General features: G+C 40.9%; 1 protein-coding gene across 1 annotated transcript; it reads right to left on the reverse strand.

Annotated features, from left to right (window-relative positions):
* Positions 1–23061: 23061 nt before the first annotated feature.
* LOC124113082 (serine/threonine-protein phosphatase 6 regulatory ankyrin repeat subunit A-like) lies at positions 23062–25496 on the reverse strand. Its single transcript, XM_046473333.2, has one exon. It carries the CDS (start codon positions 24929–24931, stop codon positions 23780–23782), a length of 1152 nt encoding a protein of 383 aa, XP_046329289.2. The 5' UTR covers positions 24932–25496; the 3' UTR covers positions 23062–23779.
* Between the last annotated feature and the right edge of the window lie 1173 nt (positions 25497–26669).

A 26669-nucleotide genomic window follows, 5' to 3' on the forward strand; every position in this document is an offset into this window, starting at 1 on the left:
ACCCAAAGCACTCCTTAATGGCACCATCAACTCGTCCTAGAAATAACAGATATCTTCCGATGACTAAGTATGGTTAATACAATGATTACTTTTAAGCAATAATGGGAAGCGCCATATGAATGTGAAACTTGGTTTAATGTACCAGAAGAACTACCACAGTTCTGTTATTTTGTCCAATCTGATACATTTTGGATTAATTTGTCATAAAAATCTGAACCCTCCCCCCAGGCAGAAATGTTTTAAATCAGTTAAAGGTACTTAATGTTTATACGTCTCTCTCCAAAATATGCTACTCAAATGAAGTAAAGGACCACCTGTTTTTTTTACATTTTAGTATAGTTAATCTGTCATGGCATGATATGTTAACTGTAGTTACTAATCGGGTGGTTCTTAACTTCCATTGAGTAGTGTAGATAATAACGACACCCATTCTCGTGAACGATCATTATAAGTATGAGGTGAGGAGAAATGGGAGTTAGCGTCGTGTCCAGAATTATTGCACTTATATAGCAATATGTGTGTGTGTTTTTGCGTGTGTGCGTGCGTGTATGTGTGGCTGCTTGTACTGTTCGGGACTAATGCCGATTTTATAGAACTAGCCCACTGAGATACCATGCTGCAGTTTAACACGAATACCCCAATCAGACACAGTATACTGACTCCGAGCCGACCATTCTAAGCCGAGCGCCAGACAGGGTCATGACAAGTGCCATCTTTTAATGTCTTTAAGTATGGCGCGGCCGGGGATCGAACCAGGCGGATTTTATGTCACCTCGCAAGCATGGTTTATTTTTTATATATTATTTCATGACTTATAATGATATTATAATCATAATAATTATTTCTTCGCCTAAGCCATACACAGGTTTGCTTAAAATTCTGATTCTCTCAAGCACGATATATGCTTGTGCTTTTGTGATTAACCCCTCAGGTATGGTACAGACCACGAGGTATTATGATAAAAAAAAAAAAAATAATGATGACAATTGAAATATAAATTGCTTCCCTTGTGCCGTAAACATGTTTTTGAATTAGGAATACACAATCAGCCACATGAATTTACAACTTTCCAAATGTAATCTTTCAAATCGTGGAGGCCTAAAAGTAAACTACTGCCCCACTGGGCTGCCATACTTTGTGTTGTGATACCGTGTTCACGTGACGGTGACACGCGATTCCATTATGTGAATCAATATTTGGGTTAGCGGGGTGTATATGCATGAGTAATAATTCTGGTGTCCATCCTAGTATAGGTTATGGTAAATAAACAAATCGTTAAGACCGTGCACTTGAGCGGAGGAGGGACCCTGTCGGTGAGGTCGTAGATTGATGAGAGTGAGGAGTAGTGGGATAGCCCTTCAGCTGACGCGAGTGGTTGATGTAGAAACAGGCTGCCAAAATTTTCAGCGATTCTTGTAATTTGTATGACAATATTCAAGTGAAATAAACAATCAGGACACTTGTACACATATCTAATGCAACCAGCCCAAGAATATATAATTTTTATATTGAAGTTTCCACAAATATTTATTTTGTAGTCGATCAACTTACTTTATATTATCTTTACCGTGCGAAGATCCGGAGACCACGGGTTCGAATCCCAGGTTTGACCCGACTATGATCCATGGACTCACAGCACTATAGCCATGGTCGTAGGTGTCCCCAAGATCCTTTACCCGGCAGTTTACATAACCCTCAGGGGACAAGTCATTACCAACAAGTGTTATTGATTTGATAAACGAAATTATCCTGTATGAATACTCCGTTGGTGTTTTCCATGTACGTTCACTATATATGAGTGTTTAATGTGACATTAGTATGAAACTAAAATCAAACACAACATTTACTGTTAGCCACGAGGAGACAGACACAAATCAAAATAAATCGTGCATCTGTGACTGTCTGCCGCATCCTTATCCAAACCATGTTGGTCTAATATTTTGAGTAGAATCGTGATATTCTCACTCAAAATAATGCAGTTGTCCTTGAGCATTAAGGGTTAACATTGTCAATGCGTTGTGTTTTGTTATATATTAATGAGGTTCGGTAGAAATGTGATTTTGCTGGAGTGATAATTCTGCAGTTAAATACTGCATGTTCTTGACAAAAGATGCGGCTTTTCAGTTTGTGCGTCTAACATCGCATACATTCGATCATTCAAAGCCTAAATCCGTTGACACACATCGACATCAAGTGATATTACGTAAGAAGGTTAGTTTGCATTTATTTCTTATAGAATTCGCATATTCTTATTTTCGAAACTTTCAATCCTGCAACTGTTTATACATAACCTCTATGGACCATTCCTTTCTCTGTCTTCGTAACTTGGGACAATGCTCCGAGAATTAACCTTTTATCAATGCTGTCCCAGTTTTTTGTCAGTAATTTCCCAAACACTGTCCTCCAAACTTCCTCGATCGCACTATCCTAACTCTCAGACAGGGCTTCTGGCACTCAAAACCAATAAAATACACGATGCATTTCGCACTGGTCAACATTTGCCTAGTCCAAAGCAACACTGAGATTAGCTGCTTCTGGTGAACGCTAGTTCGGGCTCCGAGCTATCTTGTTATTTGAACGTCGCTCTTTCATTTTGCCTAGCCGTTACTTTTTTCGCGTCTTAAGAGACTTGAGAAAGTACTCGAGAAGTTTTTTCGCCGGATATTGAAAAAATCGGCGAGATCCTTCCGCCATGGGGCCCATATGAAGAAGGAAAAGTTTGGAGTATTTCCCAAAGCAAGATTGCACCATGAATCAGTCAGGATTTGATTGGAAATAGGAAAATAGTCCGAAAAGTGTCAGAATGAAAGATCATCATTTTCAATCGTGGTTCACGTTGAAATTGAAGTTATTGTGAACTCGCGGCTGGGTCTCTCTTTATCGTGTGCTTAAGGACAAAAGTCACTGTGATCATATAAATTTATTTATAACCGAAAAATGACAATAATTCTGTTGATAGGGCCTATACTTTTTTACATACTAAACAGTCATGGTCTATCTGTGTACACAATAAACGATCGTGAAGATCCGGGGTAGAATAGGTCTTCGGCGTAAGAGGTGGTTATGCTTGTCGGGTGATCAGGCTCACTGACTTGGTTGATGCTTGTCATCGTATCGAAATTGCGTAGATCGATGCTCATGATGTCAGTCACTTGTTTGTCTGGTCCAGACTCGATTATTTACAGACCCCCGTCATATAGCTGGAATATTGCTGAGTTCGACGTTAAACAACAAACAACGCAATAAACAACTTGTGAAGACGGACCAGGGTGACGATATGCCAGTTTATACGTGTCAGAGACTAAGAGATACTCTCACATCAAATTCTCTTTTCCTTTTAAACGGATTTACGTCTCTCGTGGAACGGAAAAATCAAATATTTCACAACATTCTACTGGACACAAACACTGCTATAAAAGTAACATACTTTTTATTAAAAAACAACAAACATTTAAGAAAGTCTATAGCAGTCCATCTTCCTTCCAGTCTTTGCCACCGCTTTGGGTCTTCAAACACGTCAACATCACATTCGTCACCACAATCATCATTATCATCACGTTCATCATCATCATCACATTCATCATCACCGTCATCATCATCACAATCATCACATTCATCATCACCGTCATCAGCATCATTATCACATTCATCACAATCATCACCATCATCACATTCATCATCACCGTCGTCAGCATCATCATCATCATCACATTCATCACATTCATCATCACCGTCATCATCATCACAATCATCACATTCATAATCATCATCACCACCGTCATCATCATCACATTCATCATCAACATCATCATCATCATCATCATCATCATCATCACCACCACCATCATCATAACCATCACCATCATATGATAATGATAGTCAATTTGTACGGCGCTTTTTCCATGCTGAATATCATGTTACAAGGCATTATTACCCAGGTCAGTGGATCAGTGTGCACTCGAATGTTATTCTCATCTCCCTTGGTAGTATACAACCCAAATTGCCGTGGGTAGGCCCCGAATATATGTCCCAAACAACTAATGCTTGGCGACTAAATGGATGGGGTGGTCAAGCTCAGTGACTTGGTCGACTGCACTTCATCGTACCCAGATTACGTAAATCTAAGCTCATAATTTCAGTCACTAAATTGTTTGTCCAGATTCCATTATTCACAGACCGCCGTCACTTAGCTGCACTATTGGCTAATGCGGCGTTAAACAACAAACAAACAAACAAACCAATATTTTTCGCGTTGTAAGCATGGCGTTTTGAAATGCAGTTTACTTAGCTCTTCCAAAGTGTTATTATCTTCACTGTCGCCATCCTCACTATCGTCAGTGTTTATTATAATAATTTTTATCATTGTATTATTGTTATTATTTCAAAGTCAACAAGATGGCCCCTTTAACATCGAATTACGAACCGAAGCATCAACTCTTGTTCAACTTCACCACCCTTTTTACGTGAAGATAACACAACAGTGGCGTTCGACTTTTTTCAGCGTGGAATGTACACGCTCAGATGTTTTCGGGAAATATTTATAATCAGGGAGAGTCTGTTTGTTCAAATGAAAACACTTTTACATGAACTCACCTTCTATTAACGACGTTTAATCGTCATTGTAAAGACGGACCTCGTTGATTCCATGGTGGACAGAGGAAGTGGCTGATGTCATTTAACGATGACCACTCGTGGCCAATCGTGTGGACATTAATATCTCAACACCAAATTCTGAAGGGTTCAGTTAATAAAGAATGGAGAGTAAACAGAGATTGATATTGATTAAACAGACGTTAACACTCGCACAAAGGTGATGACCTCAACTGGACAACAGATGGTAGCCATGTTGAATTTGCCTGACTGCCCGTTGTCCGACCCTCCCGCCCGACCCCCGGGCGTGATGCACGGAACAGACTGCCCCACCCCAGGGGGAGGCTAAATTAGCTGAAGAGATTTCCTTCATTCGATTGATGAGGAATTAAGTTAAACACGCGTGAATCAGTGAACAGACGACAAAATGGTGGGCGAACGTTCAGGCAGACGACAAAATGGAAGGTGAAGGATTATTCCATGTGAGAGATTAGCGCATTAATTCTTGAGGCAGTCGACTCTTTGACAGTGGTCAGATGCCGGCCAGTTAGTGGACCATATTGGTATTGGGCAGTTCGGCCAAAGCTTGGACGTTATGGATGTCGTCTGCTGCTTTGATGACGTCACATTCCGTTGAAGTGCTGGGCCGTGTTGGCCTCACAAAGGCGGGATCATTAGTCAAGAAGTAGGAGATCATTAGTCATAATGAATAGCGCACCTCCTTAATCTCGCCACGCCCTTCAGTCGTCACATTGTCCTCGGGTACTTGCTATACGCAAACGCGGCACCTTTCATGGTGATGTCATGTCATGCCCGAAAAGAATTTACGTTCTCAAATATTTTTTTATGACCATTATTAATCAAATGGAATCAAAATCAATATTAATGCATGGGTATTATGCATGTTTTATTCCAGGTTTTATTGACGCTTCATAAATAAATATTGCGTTTGAAGTCTGATGTGAAACCTAGTGGTTGAAGCGAACACTCGTAACGCCGAGAACCCGGGTTCGATTCTATCCACGAATACAATGTGTGAAGCCCATTTTAGGTGTCTCCTGTCGTGATATGACATGACTACTTGGGCAGACCTAGGCTCCCATCTGATTTGAATTCAAACGTCAACTCCAGAAAATAACCATTATCTGCCGAAACAGATTCCACTGGACGTAAAAGGTAAGATATTGATGAAAAGTATGTGAACGGTTCACTGGAAACCAGTGATGACACCAGGTGTTCGCGAAAACAGTAAGCATATCCTGCTCTACCGGTTGCACACTCCACCTATATTTTTTCTTTATATATTCATTACATGGATTTGTTTGTTGACTTCCTCCGCACTCAGCAAAACTCCTTCCGTATAACGGCAGCCGGTAAAGAATCGAGTCTGGACCAAATAATGGAGTGATTGATATTATGAGTAATCAGAAGTTTGATATCTGATAAAAAGCTTAATTTGTGAAGAACTGATACACACCTAATCCCCCATCCCATCCCACCCTCACAATGTTGACATTCTTAAACAGACATCCTCAAACCACACACAAGAGCACACCTGCATAACGCTTTAGACATACGCATACACAACAAGGCAGGTAGGATTCTGTCGAGTGACAGATATTTCCGTCGTGGTATCCCCTGTGGTGATGCTGTTTCATTCCAAAGTTGGTCCTTCAGCAACCCATGCTTGCCGTAAAATACGACTTTGCTTGTCGAAGGAGGCGACTAACGGGATCGGGTGGTCAGACTCGCTGACTTGGTTGATTCATGTCATCGATCCCAATTGCGTGGATCGATGCTCATGATGTCAGTCACTGGATTGTCTAGTCGATTATTTACAGACCGCCGTCATACAGCTGGAATATTGCTGAGTGCGGCGTTAAACAACAAATATACAAACAAACAACCCAGAGTAATAATAAGACTGTAAGAGATATGTACCAATTGGTCAGATGTGAGTGAGTGAGTAGTAAGTGAGTATGGTTTTACGGCTCTTTTGGTGATACTCGGGACACCAGAAATTGGCTTCATTGTACCGTTGGAGCATCGAACCCGGGTCTTTGGCGTGACGAGCGAAAGCTTTAAATACTACCTACCTCACAACCCCCCATATGTTGGTGGTCGAATGTATAAGGAGAGGCGAATTTAACTCACTTTACTTTCAAAAGAATTTAAGCACATATTTCTACATTCTAAACGGAGGAGCAAAAGAAACTATAACGAGATTTTATCTAATAATTGAAAGGGGTGTTGTTTCATTTGATTATGTCTATTTAACCATCACTCATTTTTGCAACAGATTGTACAAAGTAACATGTGGCGGGGTAAGTTTGTGTAAAAATAAATTGATTTAATGAAGACTTGGGTATGAAAAAAATTAGCAGCCACATGACCCCTAACATGTTGGAAATGTTGTAAATTCGTACCAACAAAAGCAAATTTATAGATTTTCAAAGATAAGACATCTAAGATACGTTCCAGCAGTTGTGGTTTATGCTAATTTTCCCCCAAAAGGTTTTTTTTAAAAGTTTTAAATAAAATTATATTTTAAAAAAAATGATGTAGAAATATTCTGTGAGTGTTGACTAAGCGCCAGTACAGTTCATTTGTTGGATATTTTATCGCTGGCTTATGTTATTTTCAATTGAAAATGATCACTATGATTAGATCAACCGAGAGGTGTAGTTTCTTGTGCATCTCGGTATACTTTCAAACCGATATGTTCCAGGTTTGTCTTCAAATTCTCTCGCCTGGGACATTCAAACCCAGAAGAACAACCCAAAACATTTTGAAATTGGACATTGATTGGACGTTATTAGACGCAGACTTTAATCACATTTTATACAATTGCGACCACGCCAGTGATCCATATAATTTTCAAAGATGGCAGATCATCATTAGCAGACGACATCTTGTGATCCAAGAAAGTATCGTCTGTGGAGCTCGAAAAAAGGGCGGCGATTGTCATGGCGTTGTTTCGAGGGACAGTTTTTCCGGGAAATTAAACAACGTGTCTAAGGCAAAGACAGTGAAAGGCTGAACTTTACAAAGTTTGATAGCATCTGTTCACAAATGTTTAATGACAGGGTGGGTTTCTGTTCTGCACTGCTGCCCCAGTGTAAAATGTTTTCAACTTTCGCGTCGAATTACTTCTGATAACTAATGGACCATGTCGGCTTATGTCTCAATCACTGCTTGTTACTGTTCTTCGGTGTGTTTTTTGCAAAAGACGTTTTGAGCAAAATATTTTGAAATGTAGGGTATTTATTTTTGTAATTACATTGCAATTAATTATCCTTTACTAAATGGATTAAACAGATTAGTTCTACGTAAAGTTTTTTTCCGAATCCGGGTTTTAACTTTTGCATTTTATAAGAAGAACATTTATACACTGTGAAGTCGATGGCGGCTTTCTTTAAATCTGAAATTCACTATTTACATATACAACGATCACGGATGTGGATTCAGTCTCATCAAAGTAAAACAGTTTATTCCGTACGTGAGGAAGTTCTGTATCGGAGTAAATTTCCGATTTTAATGAGATTGGATGTAGATTTAGATTTCGCTTCCAGATGTCCGACTTTACATTTTTGTAACTATCTCTTCTTCCACAAACCTTATAACATTTGCACATAAGCAAAATAAATATAGTGGTAAACATCAGCTGGATTATTTCACACATTTACATTGTCTACAACATGTTTAATATATACAAGCATTAGACTTAGATTCTATGGCTACATGTACAAAGCGATCTTAGCGCTACGACTATCGTAAATCTATGTTAAGGTTTGGGAGTTAGTGTAATTCAAGCGCCAAGATTGCTTTGTGCAAGTGGATCCTGTTCTGTAAACTGTGAGTGAGTGAGTATGGTTTTACGCCGCTTTTAGCAATATTCCAGCAATATCACGGCGGGGGACACCAGAAATGGGCTTCACACATTGTACCCATGTCGGGAATCGAACCCGGGTCTTCGGCGTGACGCTTTAACCACTTGGCTACCCGACCGCCCCTGTTCTGTAAACAACTAACGGAGGAGCAAGAACATTTACAAAGTTCAATCAGAACCATGTAATCACATTAATGATTATGGCGTCAAAGTCTATTATTGTTTACTGGCCGACATCGTCTAAACTATTGAAGACAAAGAGCTCTCCGTCTGAAACGTGTTCCTTCAACCTGTAAAACGCAAATACTCATGTCACATTCTGCAAATACAACGCTTGTAACTCGCACTGGATGAACGGACATAAATAACATATTACTGATGAAACATCGACACATTCCTGCGAATCACGAACTTGTTAACTACATGTATCTCTGACAAATTAGGAGTTATCTCCCTTAGTATCTGACAGGTCATCATCGCCAGTGGCTAAGTGGACAGGCAGCTTCTGGTCGAGTGGACGGTGGTCAGTCGTCCATATTGTGTGTGCACTCTTTGATCCCCAGTGGCCACTGGGCATCAGGATCTGTCATCGCGCAAGCTGGGGTCTGCCGCAGGAACTTTGATGATGCCACCAGATAACAAAATGGCGGCGATAATTGGGTGGGGCGTCATGGCGGGCGGGTAACATTAAATGATCACGTAGAGACGTGCTAGTTAATGTTGCTGGTCACACGTGAGCGGATCTCTATTAGGACCTATGATAACAGCTCAGAATGTCCAGACTTGCGTCATCCTCGCTTACGTGTGTCCTTGGCTCTTTAACGTACCTGAAATAATGTATAGGTTCATATCAAATACTGTTAATCTCCGTTTGAAGGAGCGTGTAACAGAAGACTTTGAAACTGAGGCGCTCAGTCATCTCGGTGTAACGTATGTTGTTTAGATTCTGGTTGACTGGCATACATACCCTGAAATAATTCTATCCAAACACCCCATGCAAGTCTATAATAGTGAGCAAGTCTAGAGAGTCTCTGGATTCTGACAATTCTGTAGCTAATATATGTATACATTCATTGAAACATATTTTTGGAAAATCGAAAAAACATTCCGTCATTTCATTGCAATGATTGTCATGTACATTCTGGGAATTGTATGGCTACTGTTAGGAAGTTCCGAACGATGATGTAGATGACGTATATGCATGTCTGCCTATTTCCTGTCACTTAATTTGAAGAAAATCAGAAGGCTATTTGCTGCTTCCGAAACAGTACAATGCATGTACGACCTAACCTAGTACCTGGTACCTCATCTTGCATCTGGGAGGAACACTGAGTTCAGGAATACAGTGAAACGTTGTTAATCCAAACGGCATCATTCCCAGTTAAATCGTCCGGATTAACAAATCATTGTTGTTGAGAAACATATTTTGGGTATAATGAGGTAAACGTTCCTAAGGTCTTTCGGGAAAAGTGTTTTCCGACTGACAGGTCCTGTCTAAAGGGGTTTCGTTGTAGTGAATGTGGTACAAGTGTGACACTTTGCGTAATATCTGAATGTTCCCGTCATAAATTAAAATACAAGCCAACTCTAGAGACTATAATGGAATATTTCAGACATATGTTAGAAATAGATATATATCATTATCTAACATGGGTACTATTTGTGGACTGGTATCAATGTATACAAACACAGCGTATAGGTGGGCCATTGTGGAGTTATATTTACCCTGTGGGGAAACTCAAAGAACTTTCAATTATCCGTTACAGAACAGAAATATATTTTACTTGGAATGGTCCCATGCCACGAATATAACCTCTCTTACATCCAATAGGGCATATATTTAGTAACACAATTACCCACATTCCATTACCATCCCGTTCAACGCTATAGCAGCCTATACACCCCTCCCTATTTCAGCTCTGGATGAAATTAAAACAGTTCCTTTGTAGAATTGTTTTAAATAACCTACTACATAACATTTATTTCGGGGACTTTGTGTTAGTCTTACCTCGAGTACGTCACGCTTTACCCCAACAGTTAGTAATAGTTAAAAGACGTCAATGTAATGAAAAAGAGTATATATATTGTCAGATTTTCTTTAAGTAAGACATTTTGTTATAGATAATATGTATTCCCTATGTTATGCTTTTGTTATGATGGTATTATACCCGAGTTTATCCTCCTGTGTCTCTCTCTCGACACACCCCAAAAGTGGTATTTGTCGCACGTGCAAGTATCGTGAAAATATTGATTGCCATGTTGGGATTAGGTCAGTTCACGACAGAAAAAGGTCATAACATTCGTAGAATTAATGTAAATTGCATTTGGTGAAAAGAATAACACTTAGGAGATACTTTTTGTAATTTTACGTTTATGGATCCGCCGACCTCAGCTAATACTGCCGCTTGGAAAATGAACATGACGTCCAAGAATTTTATATTTTACATGTTGTAATAATAGAGGACAAAAGAAAAATTAGATTTTCTGATGAACTGAATAGAAGTACGGCATGAAATCGAACTCTGACACTCACTTGAAATCCTTTACAATACTGTCAATAACTTTTCCAACAATTGTAACTTGACCGACCCACTGCTATGTGTTATGGGAAAATAAAAAAAAATGAAAGGGGATGGTATTATCTTTTTAAACGACCAAACCTTAAAAGAAGTCAGAAAAAATTCCGTAAACCTAACAAAAAGTGAACTCTATACCCTTTCATCTATCCAGGATTGTAGCGACATTGCTGTACATTGAGTTTTATGACGCCTACACATGTGTTGAGGTAGATCGGTACCCCAATGTCCCCTATCCCGATCGGTCACTACAAGTTGGCTACTACCAAGTATTTGCACAATATTCGCAATATAATGTTAAATTACGATGCAGAGGTGTTGGGGTAGCCTGGTGGTTAAAGCTTTTACTCGTCACCCCAAGACCCGGGTTGGAATGCGGGCACAATGTACTGGTGTGTCCCGACGTGATCAGACTGGAATATTCCTGAAAGCGGCGTAAAACCAAACTCACTCAGTCACTTAGTCACGATGCTTTGTACAGTAGCCAGGACTACCAATGGCGATATTCTGCAATGTCTGCGCGTGTAATACCGATAGCCTCGATTTGCTGAAATTAATTCCCCAACAGCCTGCAATCTATCCGTCTATTGCTGTTGGAAGATGTCAATGAACAATCCCAATACGAAGTTAAACATTTGAATACATCACAGACATCTCTTTCATGTTAATTACAATTAATCAACATGATAGAGAAATAGTTAATCATTCTGCACCCCGTTTTTGAAGACCGGGAGAATTTCAATGGACGACGTCGTCTGCTAATCTCGTCTGCGCCAGTCAATATTTTAAATGACCAGTTCCTAATCAGGCGTTGCGGCCTTTAGGTCCAGGAATGACCAAGGTGGCCAAAGGGCTACTTGTTCGCATAATTTACATTTGTCAGGTTTTAGCAACTGTCGCATGGCATGTGTCGTCTGCTTCGGCAAGAATGAAGAAGTTGATGTATGGCGGGAAGGCCAGTTGAGAGCGGACAAACTAATATGTCAGTGTCTCCACAAAACGGGGGAACATTCTCGCCTGATGGAAGAACCGAAGACTGGGGAATAGGTTGTCTAGATTGCTTCGCCAATGACAGTGCAAGTTTTTTACCATGAAGAACACAAGAGAAGGAAGACGCTTAATATAAATCAATGTGTTCTACATCGTCGGTTAATGTTGAATGCTTTACACAACAAATAGTGAATAAATAGATATTGTAATCAGTTTAACTAAACTAAAGAAAGTATACGCCCATGCTTCATAGTGGCTAGAAACAAAACAAACAAGAAATGATTATTCGATGGTGATGTATTTGATACGGGTATCAGTTATGCTGCAGCGGCAGCAGCTATTGACAAACCTTTATCTCCACTCTTTATTCCGTACAGCGATTTCAAACCAACCGTCAAAATCTATACACGGTATCTCATGCAACAGAGGTGAGACACCCAGGTAGGAATCAATAAACTTCACGAATTTAAACCAACAATCGGTCATACCTACTTGGGTTGTCAGTCAAGCCATGGTGAGGTCGTTTTACGACGATGTCGTATTGGCCACAGTCGGTTTTCCAGGAATATCTGCTTAAAACAGATGAGGACGAGCCTCCTAAGTGTATCCCTTGTGGTGTAAGGTTCACGGTCAAAATTATTTTGCTTGACTGTGTGGACTTTTCAATTGCAAGGGATTCACAATATCAAACAGTAAATCTGAAAGATCTTTTTCCCCGTGTAGGCGGGCATCTAATCTTAAGAAGAAATTGGTCTGTATAATAAATTATAAATATGTATGTGAATAATTAACTGCTTGTTTTTATATTTGGTATGATGCTTTTATCAACAAAGATTATAGAAGGTTTTGCCAAGGAGGCGATAGTACCAGACAATAATTGTCCCCCTGTGTGAAACCTAATTCCTATCATAATCAATGTCACTGTCATCAGGTCAGTGTTTTAAGCCAACTCATTGCAGAGCATTTTTAATATTGGCTAGAATTGTGCACAACCACCAGTGGCTACAGTGATGAAGTAAATCCTGCTGGGTATGATGCAGGAAGCCGAGGCACCGGAAGTCCCCATGATCCCCACCAAGGCGGCCTAGCTCTGGATACTGGTGGCCTATAGCCCGTGTTGTAAACTGTATAAAAAATAATATTGTTTTGCCCAAATATCTTTGATAAATTTGTTTTCAAATATAACTTTGTATTCATGACTCACTTGTATACATATCTACTTGTTCTCGTCGCTGTATGAATGTCGATGCCGTTATGATTTTGGGGCTTGAAGTCTGCAGTGTTTCGGCGACTGTTTTCGGCCTTGTAACGTGTTGATGACGTTTGTAATTGTGTGGTCAAATTCAATGTTCAAGTGTATAATTTTTTTTGGCCCTGCAGTTTAATAGGTGCTAGAACACAGTAATGTTACTCAGTGTGCAAAACTGAAATACCTTAAATACACATGGAAAAAAGTTCACTCCTTTATTGTCATATACCATCAATCTTCTGGAAATATCTTCATATGAAACTGTTGTATTTTTTATAAATGTCTAAGATACCTGCCTGAAGATCGTACAAAGTAACGGAAGATTTTTAAAGGAGTTCTTATATATCCTTAACCGCAATTAAGTACAGTAAAATACGGTTATAACGAACTCAAAGGGGCCACTAAGTTTAGATCGTTATAACCGTAGTTCGTTATAATCATATATACATCATATATACAGCAAATGTTGGGACGAAAAATAGGTTCGTTATGTCCGTCGGTTCGTTATAAGCGTGTTTGTTATAACGTAGTTCACTGTACACATTTCGGATATTGTTTTGGATATAGGTAAATAGAAACAACTTAAGCATTGACAGGGTGGTGGGGTAGCCTAGTGGTAAAAGCGTTCCCTCGTCACACTGAAGACCAATTTCTGGTGTCCCCCGCCGTGATATTGCTGGAATATTTCTAAAACCGGCGTAAAACCATACTCACTCAATCATACTAACATCTGTCGACCCACTCTCTATTAACATCTAAAGGTGTAAGCTCATGACTGCTGAACCGACTTCATGACTGTCTTCGAATTCCCTGTGATATTTTCTAAACATCGACATACTACACCAGCAAGACGTCACAAGAACCAGGCTCTAACTATGTGATTGGATTCACTTTCTGAATGACACAGCAGCTTATAACTATCAATATATAAACATTATTAGAAAAGAACTTATATTTCATTATTCCTCCGTGGTCTAGTGGTAGAGCGTCTGTCCGGAGAGCGGAAGATTGGGGGTTCGATCCTCGACCGGGATACCAAAAGACGTTAAAAGATGGAACTTGTTATTACCCAGCCTGACTTCGGCATTAAGGGGCCAAAACAAGGAGTGGTCGCCTCGGAGTCAGTATACAGTGTCTAAGAGGATATTCATGTTAAACCGAGGCATGGTATCTCAGTGGACTAGCACCATAAAATCGGCATTAGTCCGGACTACTACAAGCAGACACACAAGTTTCTAATAAATTTCTTTTATCAGCCGTATTCTTATTAAAGAAGCTTTCGGTGTGCTATTTGGATGCACCGGTTGTAATTACCCTGATTAATCTATGCGATTAGGTGCACATTTGGATACCAAAAGTGCCCGCCATTGAATCTGTAACCACAGTTTCATTCGAATGGCGCCCAAGAACGTAACAACTCGCCGCCTGGCAATTTCTGGCAATATCCGGACTGACAAACCCGCTTGTAATATACCCCTAGTGATTCAGACATGTTCAGTCGAGGGAGAGGGGACTTCCGCTAGATGTCGCTACAGGCATGACATTCCGCTTTCTGGCGTCGGCAATCGGCACTGTTTCCGCCGCCAGTGTAAATGTTGACTGACAAGACGACCACAATGATTCTTATTGACAAAACTAGCTTCAAGCGGTTTGCTCCGGTTTTTAAGTGTCGTCTGCTCTTAGTCAGTGAAGATAAGACAAAGATTAAGTTAATGTCATTCCTAGCATCTGCACGTTAACTTGTGTGTCGACCGGTTGACGACAGTAGAACTTGAACACGTGGGAACACACAACGCATGTGAAAACACAACGTTCTTGAATGCTTGCGTTTTATGCAGGTATAATTTCAGGGACAAGATTATGTGAAGTTCTTTCTGTAAAATGTCTTTATTACTTATAAGCACCAAGTTACATGCATGAAACAATGGAAGCTGTCATCATGTGCTCCACCATGTGTCATTCTTATCACAACACGGGACAATCTGTCACTGGAGTGTTGCATCTTTCTACGCCATGTTCAGCTTCCGTAAACAGATTTATAACAATCCTACTCTTTTTCCACTTACGCAAATATTTACTCTCTTACCGGAGCCCCGCTTTGTAATGAGCCCTCTGGTATAGCGGTATGCCTACTGACATTAACAAACGATTTATTTGTCAATTATGTCGTTAGTTGGGAGAAACTATGTAATTAGTTGTCTAAGAAGTGATTAATTATTCACCAGCTGGGAGCTAGACGCTCTCATCACATGCCAAACGACACCAAGATGGAGGCTTTGTTTTTCCAACTCCGGATTTGTTTTCAGTGCGCAGTAACACAACTTAGTCGCGCGTCACTCATCAATGGCGTGCTTCAATCGAGATTCCTCCGCGTTGCATCTCCAAATATTCCCTGTTATTGGCACTGATGTTGTCCCTGAGAGATAAATATTATGCATCTTGGTTTATCAAAACAAACATTTATCGTCTGTTGAAGCGCCATGTTTGTTGATGGTTCGTGTAGATAAAGGCCCAACCCCGCCCAGTATGACACTCATGTATTCGTCACTGTCACGGTCAATGACGAGTATTTGATGTAGTTGTAATACCATATTCCTGAAAAGACCTCATTGTTGTGTTAAATGGCTCCACCGTGTTTGTTTTACTTGCAATGAATGTAGCGATTAAATAGGCTCGCCGTGCTTGCTTCCTCTACTATACAAGAGCTGGCAAAATTAGCGTCTTTCAGCGTGTCACATCACCCTCTTTGTAAGTTCAATCTCACCTGCATAAAGCACCATGTCTGATAGGCTGAGAATAAAGGGACTACGACAATTATGCCCAAATGTCTATGTATAATTGCTGTTGACATAAGATGAAACCCTTGTGAAAATGTGTTGTCGCTGTCGTGTATTTCCGTAGCCAGGACAATAGCCACTTGAATTAAGAAGCCATCTTTGAATGATAACGTTATCGCTTTATAGTGCGCTGACAGGAAAATATTTACCGCTGGACCACCTGCGGATGCCGTCTGCATTGCGAACGCGGGATAAATATTTCCTCAACTACTAATCAGATTATATTAATTTCCTATAGAACACGGCCAGGACAAAGCTTTCTCTCCACATACGTTTGAACTAAATAGCAAAGAAACGCATTTTTTATGAACCCAGTTTCAACTTTCGTTTTTTTTCTATTTCGACGCCATGTTGATCGTCAGCTGACATTTCACGATACAAACTACGCATCCGATTGACAAGTCAAGGCCATTGACAATTTCTCGCCCATCTTTAAACCCACGCCTGTTTCTTTCAGTTAAATAGGCGACAGAACGTTCGTTGTAATTGAAGCTTTGTTTTGAGAGTATATGTACCGGAAGTAAAGTCTTCGACCGGAGACGCTATGAAGCTAAAGTGTAAAAGTTATGGCTTTCGAGATAAAGGCATGACATTTTGTGACAGAGTTGTAATAAACTTATGAAATTAGCTTGCTCGCGACTGACGCAGACAGACACTAACGTGAAAACGACATATTGTGTAGACATCCATTAATGTTTGCTGTTACGCTCAGTTAGACCTTGGCAGTTCTTGCAACTTAGAGACAAGACAATGTGTTATTTTGCTCGGAGGTGCGCAACTGTGCTTTGTGCTTTGTAAAATGTATGCCAAACTGTTTTGCAAGAGAAGAAACGACAAGATGATGAAATGACGTGTAGCAACCACCCACACACCCTTCCTCCCTCCCTCCCTCCCTCCCTCACTAGTTTGTGAAATAATGTTAACTCATGACCCAGCATACATCATTCCAGATTAAAGGGGACGGTCTACAAATAATAAATCTGGATCCGGCAAAACGAGGGGGTGATGCAATGATAAACGAAGCCAACAGTAACCAACGTTGTAACCAATCTTCTCTTTGGTCTGAAACTACGAGGGATGTATGATACACCCTTAACATGTTTATTTGTAATAAGTGCAATACTTTCCATGCTAAGAGGCTGCATTTGAACCAAACCAAATACACAACCAGGCATCATATTTCTGCAGGTATTTTCTGTTGGACAAAACGCTGACATCAGGTATATCCCTAATGAAACTCAAACAGCCGTCCATGCGGGTGTGGTGTCACCTTTATGAGATGACGTTCTTTGCTTTGTCACAGTTACGAGGTGGCCAGGAAGGGAAGAGGGAGCCTCGGAGACGACCCAAGACCGGGAGGACCTTCAACTGCCACCACTAAGAATAATGTTGACAGAATACATGACGACTCACCATCCGTCACATAGCCAATATAGTAGGCGTCTCTCATGAGAGAGTTGAGAACATTTTGAGGAATGAACTGAGCATGACAAAGGTTTCAGCACGCGGGGTTCCAAGGCTTCTGTCTCCTGATAAGAAACTCTCCAGGTTCATCATATCTAGTGATAATTTAATTCGTTTTGAAGCTGATTTTGTTGAGGGATATGTAACAATGGACGAATCTTGTTGAACCGCCTTAACAAACAACAGTCAAATCAGTGGAAACATCTAACGTTGACCCATAACGTTAATCCATCTGATCCATAAGCTGGCAAAGTGGTGGTTTGTGTTTTCTAGGATTACAAAGGTGGACTACCTTACGAAAGGTCAGACAATTAATGGCCAGTACAATGCTAATCTCTGGGAATATCAAGGCTAACCCTCGTGGGTTACACCAGAACAATGCACTCGCCAATTGTTGCTAAACATGACTACGGTTTTGAAACTCTTTGAACATCCTCCTTTTTCATCAGATTTCCAAATCTCTCCAAACTTGAATAAATGACTTGTAAGCATGTATTGAAAGACGCTGATGTTATTTTTTTAAGGCGGACGTTTTACATCACCAGGAAAAAGCCTTCAACACCAGTTAGAACCAGGCACTTCAGCATCGTTGGCAGAAGTGTGTGAGCCTTGGAGGGAAATATGTTAAAAATATAATCAACTACATCAACGCAGTCCATCATAGTAAGGCTCAGAACCAACCCCCACCCCACCCCACCCCCCACCCCCACCCCCACACCCTCGTAAGAGATACACCGGGATGTTAGAATCAGTCACAGGTCCAGGTCAATTCATCAACGTAACGTCATCAGTTTCCTTCGATTAATCAGTGTATCTTCCATCTTGATATTCAATCTTATTTACAGCATCAGCAACCGAAACGTGAACCTTCCATCAGACAGGATTTACGACATCAACAGGACGAACGACTCATTGAAGATATTCACGTGTGGCAGCGCAAATTAGGACGTATTTACGAGGTGTTCGCAACTCATGCGTATTGAGGCTTTGCGACACAAGTCGTAAACTGTCACTCGGTCAAATGGAAATACAATGTCGTCTCAGACGTTTCACTCTGATTGTTTTCACAATAGGGGTGGATTTCAAGACCGTCCAAACATGTATCGCACTGATAGATGAGTATAATGTGGTGGTGTCATTAACCACCTTCACTCACTGTACATATGCCTATACACACCTAGCACCGGGGTTGTGGACGCAATATGTTCACGTCGTCAAATGACGGCTCAATGTTCAGTGTGTTATCACATGATTTATTGTGTTTCTGCGCCACCTGACGGACAAAATGTCAATCCGATCGTTAAGAACTGTTTATGACTTGTGTTTTAGTCCACGCGAATCAGAGCATCACATGGTCTGCCCGAATGCCCTAAATCTGCAGAGGCGACATACAGAATGTCTGAATATTTAACTTACTCAAACAAGGAAGGACTGGTACCTTTCAGCCTCTGCACTGTTCTGCACGATCTGCCTGCTACACAGACAGCTGATTCACTGGAAGAAATGATGCAAAACAAGGATCAGAATATTAGATTCCGTGCTCACAGTACTAGTAGTACTCTGAAATCTATACATCGTCTTGTAGCTAGGTCAACTGACGTTATTGGAAATGAGTGAGTGAGCGTGTGACCTTTGTGACGATATTCCAGTTATTTCACGGCGTGTCAGCGTCATGTGGGAGGAAAGCCCGAATGATGCAGGTCTCAGACGTTTACCGCTTTGGTAAAACCAACGAGCACGGGTATGATGCTGACAAACCTAGAAACATAATTAGCTCGATTCGGGCACGCATAAGGCCAACTCTGCAAGGCGAATTGCGGCGCCTTAGGCCACTATGCCTCCTCATTGGAGATGAGCGGTAATCTTTGTGTCTATTTCGGAGGTAAAGGATGATACAAACACCCTGAATAACCTCCCTCGCGATTAATGATCCTTCCATGGAACTGATCACTGAAACTCAACATCACGCGCCAGTTTGCATTCATGCTGAGACCCCTAACATACATTGAACGGTATACATGTAACGTCCTTTCCATAAACCCATGTAATAAATCGACACATATATATCACCAACACGTCTGTAAGCGTCGATCGCAAATCCTGTATTGTTACCTCTTAACACACTGATCAATTTATTATAATCGTGTCTCCCTGGTGGTCAGAGATATATATCTAAGTCCTTCCTTCTTAAACTATCAATACTCCTGCTGTACGCGCTCCTAAACGCTTATATCAGGCCAACTATGTCCCGCCACTAGTCTATTGTGGCTGATTCCAGGGTCGTTAGAAGCTGACTATGCGACTGTATGCCTCATTGCATGGCGGTTTAAGCCCCAATACAGTCTGGGCGACTTGTTGGTGGTTTTGGTGTTATGCGGGTTATTGGATTAGGGCGTAAGCTTAATAGATAGTTACCGAAGCAAGAGGCCTGTCAATAGGTTTATCGTTGTACGTCGTGGATTGATTCTGGGACCATGTATAAATGGATTGGGGCGTGTATAGGCAAACTTACACATGTTAAGCCTTCTGACATTGATGTTGGTGGTTGTATTTTTTATAAGCTGATATCATTAATGTCGACTGATATGTCGGAATATTAAACAGTTTTATCGGTAATAAAATATTGACAATATTTTAGTTAAATGTGCTGGGAAGTCACATATTTCTCGTCACAGTCTTTTAGAAACATTTTCAGGTACTTGTCTCTTGTAGCCGTGTTTTAGGACGCTTTTTAAAGCATTTCTCATGTCACAATGTTTTGGGATGCTTTTTGAGGTACTTCTCATGTCACAGTGTTTTGGGACGCTGTTTGAAGCATTTCTCATGTCACAGTGTTATGGGACGCTCTTTCGGGTACTTCTCATGTCACAGTGTTTTTGGGACGCTTATAAGGTATTTCTATTGTCACGGTGTTTGGGGACGCTTTTAAAACTATTTCTCAAGTCACAATGTTTTGGGATGCTTTTCTCAGGTACTTCTCATGTCACAGTGTTTTGGGACGCTGTTTTGAAGCATGTCTCTTGTCACAGTGTTATGGGACGCTTTTTGGGGTACGTCTCTTGTCACAGTGTTTTGGGACGCTTTTTAAGGTATTTCTCATGTCACAGTGTTTTCGGACGCTATTTGGGAATACTTCTCTTGTCACGGTGTTTGGAGACACTTTTTAAGGTATTTCTCGTATCATAGCGTTTTGGTGAGCATATTTAGGTATTCCTCAGTCTGAGTGTTTCGGGACGCTTATTGAAGTGTTTCTCATGTCACAGAGTTTCGGGACACTTTTAAGGTATTCCTTCTGTCACCGTGTGATAAGGAGCCTATAAAGGTATGCCTCGTGTCACATTGTGCTATTAAGGCGTGTCTAGTGTTAAGGTTAAGAGTTTTCTTTCCTAATTTGCACAAAAAAACCACTGAAATACATTCAAGTCCAACCTTCACCTTTTATCACTATCACTTCCCCTACATTTCAAAATAGACAAAATATATGCAATTCAAGTATCAAGTTAAAGAAGGTGGGTTCCTATCCCTTGAACATCACCGACTTAACGAGGCCTGGCGTGTTCCCAGTGTCGGTACCTTCTACAGGGCCAAAGTAAAGATGATGCTATCATCTACCTGGTGCCCTGGGTCTGCCAGTGTCGCACTTACTGCAATTATTCTTCTAATAATGACTGGCGAAGCACCAGTTAACATCTTGGAAGAGGTCAACTCCCAGAAACACAGATAAATTACCACAGCTGACGTCAGTCAATATAGTTCACGGGGAAGAGTTATTGGCCAGGGCTGTGAAAACACCAGCCACGTGTTAAAGGATGTTTAACATACTGTTAGTGTTGGTTTAAATAGCTATGCTTCATTACTATTTCCAATTGTAAACTCATAAATTCAGCCGTAAGAATGCCGGATGGAACCCACACTGCCATGCGCACACAGGTGGTCATGTCACGTGACAGATGGCAGCCTCGTTATCATAAATACCTGTCATGGCTACCGTGACGAGAAAATGAAAAATCCATACTGGACTTCAAATTTTCAGAAATTGAGTCATTTCAACACTGCCAATGTCTTATTTCTTTCTTTAGTAATACTATGCAAACCAACGCCTAAATATTCACGATTACATGAATTTTGCGATGGTTTAAACAAACAACTAAATGGATTTAAATTAAGAACAAATAAAGGAAGTTCTTGACAAAAATATGCACCCGAAGTTTATTTATGTTCGTTTGAATCGGAGTACACGTTGAATCGCTGTCTTTTGTGTGAATATAACAAATTGTGAGATATGCAATGAATCGAGACATGCACTGTCATTGCATGGTAAAAGTCCCCTTTCAATTCTTTCTCCAGTGAACACACAGCAATGGGGGTCGATCAAGTTCTGGCAGGTACACAACAGTCACACATACCACGCATCATGCTTTCATATAAGTCTTCACGTTGGTCGGCGGTGATGACCCAAGATCAGACACATTATTATTCTCCGATCAATTAACCGACACATTGGCTTATAGCCTCCACACCCGCCCTTGTTGTCTTAGTCGTCTTACTCGTCAACCGTGACATTATTAAACCCACATTGTAATACCTGCATATCGTATTACCGTCGTTTTGAGGCTCATAAGACGACGATGTGCGTGTTATCGTTGACGAAGTAATGGTAGACCAAGGACGTTCATGTAACGTTGTCGTTATGATCCCTTGGTAAATTGTAAATGTCTTTGTATGAACGAAATATCAACCAGATACGTCGTTCACATGGTAATCAGATAGTGTGTTTAACATGTATAGATTATACTACAAGTAGTCCATTTTTAATGTGGGGCGGTCGGGTAGCCTAGTGGTTAAAGCGTTCGCTCGTCACGCCGAAGACCCGGGTCCGATTCCCAGCATGGGTACAATGTGTGAAGCCCATTTCTGGTGTCCCCCGCCGTGATATTGCTGGAATATTCTAAAAGCTGCGTAAAACCCCACTCACTCACTCACTCAATTTCTAATATCACGGAATCTGATGTAATGAAAAATAACTGATACCCACCAAATTCGTCGCCATATAAGTGTACTTCATCACTTCGGGCTTTCCTCCCACATTAAGCTGGCACGGCGTGATTTAACTGGAATATTGCTCACTCACTCACCCATATAATCTTGAACGCGATGTTAAACCCCATTTCACCTCAACTCTTTCCTCTTTGTGATTATTCAAAGAGTACAGTGTACATTCTTTACAATATATGACTACATTTATTCAGGGTCAAACACAATTCTGATGCTCCAGTTTCGAGAGCTATTAACGCATTATATTGTAAAGAGTTAAAATATGAGTATGCGCATTTTTAGATTGATAAGTTAGTGGCTCAATTGACTCTCTAACCCATATCTTGAATAAACAACCGGATTGACGTGTCTTCTACTTGAAGCTGTTTGCGTGCCACGTTTGAGACACATACCACAAAGGAAAGCATACCGGGGAATACAACTTTGTATTTCTTGTGCGGGTACAGAAGACACAACCAAAGACAGCAGGACCAACATGGTACCCACAACGCTGTTTTCATTGAGCAAATACTTCAGCATATAGTTTCAAAATGAAATTGATTATATCACAGGATAAAACAACAATAGACAATATACACCAACACGAAAAATTACATTCTTAAATGTTTCAATGCATGCAATGGCACTTCAAAAAGAAACCAAAATGACTTTTCCTGGCCATAGCTTATCGAAACACTGAACACCAGATAATATATATGTTTAGAAAATTAGAAAATGCGATTGTTGACAGTAATATACAAGATTCGGATGTACCGAGTGTGGATGTATCGAAGTCACGGATATATCGGAGATTTGACGTTAGAGTTATGCCATTCATGGAGAAAATCATTGATAAGTCAGGTGTCTGGATATACAATGCATCACGTCAATACGACGGAATACCCTTGTACCTTGTACCATGTACCTTGTACCATGTACCATGTACCACGTGCATCGTCATCATAATGCCGTGACGACAAGTATGTCTACATACGATGACCAGATAATGCATGCATTAAATACAGGATTTGCAGTCTTCACACCGATTTGGACATTGTAACATGTCACAGAGTAAGCGTTTGTGTTTTAGATCACAGTTACGTGCGCTGTGCAATGTTCATGGAACATTGATTGTATGTTCATGACACGTTCAAGACGCCACCACTTCTGCAGGCAGCTGTTCAGAGTCGGAAGTAGATGTTTCTGGACCGGAAGTGATCGCAGCTCGTTTCGACTGTTTCTTCGCTCTCAGCTTCCGCCAGTCTGGTTGATACTGGTCTGAGTAGATCTGGAATATGGTGACCATATCCGGGACGATCGTGTTGGATCTCTTGGTCAGTGCCCGGAGTTTGGCCGTGGAAGGGTGGGACCATCTGGTATATGCGGTTTTAGTGGAGACGGGTCTGCCACGTCCGTCGCCTTCCTGCATCTCCGCCAGGAGGACCCCGCGGGCGTCCTCCCCATCAATGAAAGTCTCCGATCTGTCGGGATGCTGGGTGTGCGCCCCGAGAAGTAGTGGCAACCGCAAGGCGCTACCAACCGATAAACACAGTGGGTTTTGTCTGGACTTCACGTGACGGCAAATTGGGGTCCAGGGACGTTGATACATCGTCGTTTCTCGTTCAAAAGCAAGGGTTTGGGGAGTAGCCTCCCTGTCCGGAAGAACTGTCATAGATCTTTCATTGAATCTCAGTTGTAAGCTATGACTTCTACCAACCCAGTCTACGGCGTTGAGATAAAACTCCCCATCCCTCAAGGTCGGTGATGCGGTTCCTTTCGTGAACAGCACATGCGCAGAGACATAGTTCCCGTTCTTACAGGCGAGTAATAGAGCTGTGTAGCCAAGGTTGTTCCTCCTGTCAACATTTAAACCAAATCTTTTGAAAACATCAACAATTTGCCCAACAATCCTGGGATTCCCACTGAGCGCGGAGTGATGAAGAGGCGTGTTCCCGTCCGTGTCTGGCTCGTTGATATCAAGGACATCTTCAGTAAGGATGTCCTCAACTATCTCCTCCTTGCCCTTCATACAAGCATAGCTGAGGGCCGTCCTCCCCATGTTGTCTTTCATGTTGAGATGAGCTCCCTTCTTCAGGAAGATCTTCGCCATCCTGTATCCATATTCCACGTTGTCGATCATGCAGGACAACATCAGCGGAGTGCGGCCATTGATGTCTCTGCAGTCTACATTCGCGCCATGTTTCGAAACCAGCAGACGAACCTGGTGCAGACGACAGTCGAGGACTGCTTGGTGAAGAGCAGTTTTAATCAACCGTTTTGTTCTAGGTGGGGAAAAAGACATCTGGATAGTTTTCAGTCAATTTATGAAATGAAATCAATGTTTAAGGATGTGATCCGTTTCCGTTTTGATATATCTTGCTCACTGTCTGTCACTGAATGTGTTGCGCCATATTCAACGTGTTCCGAATCAGAGACAGAAAAGATGGTTAACAAATCTTTCAATGTCAACAAAATAAGTATCTCACAGTTTGTGTTTCATCGTCAGAAGATCCACCTGGTTCTAAATCTGTAGCTCCTATAGAACGTCGTCACACATTGACACACAGTTTACAACTGGTCCCGGACAAGTTCCTGTAAAGTATCCAAATCAGTCTACACACATCATTGCACAAAACGTCCGCTTGACAGGCTCAAATCTAGCTCTACTGTGAAACCATACACGATCGTCCAGACAACAAACGTAGACCAATGTACTTAACATAATCCCGAATCGTGGATTATAAATCGGCTCAAACTGCGGACGAGTGCGTGCAGCATTGCTCGCTGCCCTCTCAATCCTTTTACGTGACATACACACCTTCAAATCGCCAAACCCATAGGTGTACATGTTTGACGCGACCTGACGCGCACGTGCCCCGTTGTCACGACGACGGTGCCACCCGGATTGGCACGGGGGTTTATGGGTGTCTAATCACCCCTTTCAGTGGGGATTGAATGACAAGTGTATGTAGCAATGAACATGGTATACATTACAAAGATATCACCTCGCTTGACATCACGCTACACAATGACGGTGTTGCGGGGACAGCTTTATGTTTTTGTAGATACACTATGGGCCTTAACCCTTTAAAAGGCAAGTCGTGTTTAGGTCCAACGATAGGATTGCCCTGTGTCGTAGGGCTTAATAGGGTAATAAGATTTATTGAGGCTGATTGTATTGTGTCCCATTGTTGGGATCTATGAGCTTGACTTTTCTGCTATAACAACACATCATCACCATTTATTTTAGTGGTATATTGGCACAGTTATTTTTGGTTTTTATATTAAAGATTAATCTAATGAAAAAGTTTATCGTAGTGGTAATGTTGCAACACTTTATGATTTGGTAAAGTTTTGGAATATTCATTGTGATGATATTCATCATATTTGTAATAATTGTGTTTTGAAAATTTACAACAAAATCGAGAATCAATGAAATTGTAAAATGATGGAAATAGTTATTGATTACCTGTATATACTTAACTTCAATCTTATATTTTATCTATTATGAATCACGGATTTAGTATGGAGCAAATGCAAAACCAAATATTTTTTTTTATTAAAACTATGAACCTAAATAAAAATTAATAAAAAAACATCTCGCAACAATGCATTTTTGTGGTGTGTTTTTTTCAACAGTCTACAGCACAGATTATTTATTTTATTTTTTCGAAAACATCCCACCCTTTGTGTATTCCTGCAATAGGCGATGGAGTTAAGGCAGTCGTGCAGCACTAGGATAAAGCAACTACATACACTCTGACTTTATGTTATGCTCTAAGGTGACAGATATCAATGTATCGTCCATACCATAAAGGGTTAGCTTAAGTGTTTGTTTTAGAAATATCGATCACTGATATTGATACCAATCACCAGGCTTCGATCTGCCTGTAATGACTAAATTGATCAGACAGTTGGTTAAACACACAAATAACTGATCCTAGCTATGGCAGTCACGCAACTACTGGTGTGGGGGTGTGGGTGGTAGAGGGGGGCGGTAGAGAACAATGTGGGATTACACGGATACAATTATCGCTTAC

Source organism: Haliotis rufescens, unplaced genomic scaffold (assembly GCF_023055435.1).
Source record: "Haliotis rufescens isolate VD_foot unplaced genomic scaffold, xgHalRufe1.0.p SCAF_2, whole genome shotgun sequence".
NCBI classification, from domain to species: Eukaryota; Metazoa; Mollusca; class Gastropoda; order Lepetellida; family Haliotidae; genus Haliotis; species Haliotis rufescens.

Excerpts from the sequence above, each read along its gene's own strand:
- LOC124113082 (XM_046473333.2), bottom strand. The coding sequence starts at position 24,931 with ATGTCTTTTTCCCCACCTAGAACAAAACGGTTGATTAAAACTGCTCTT.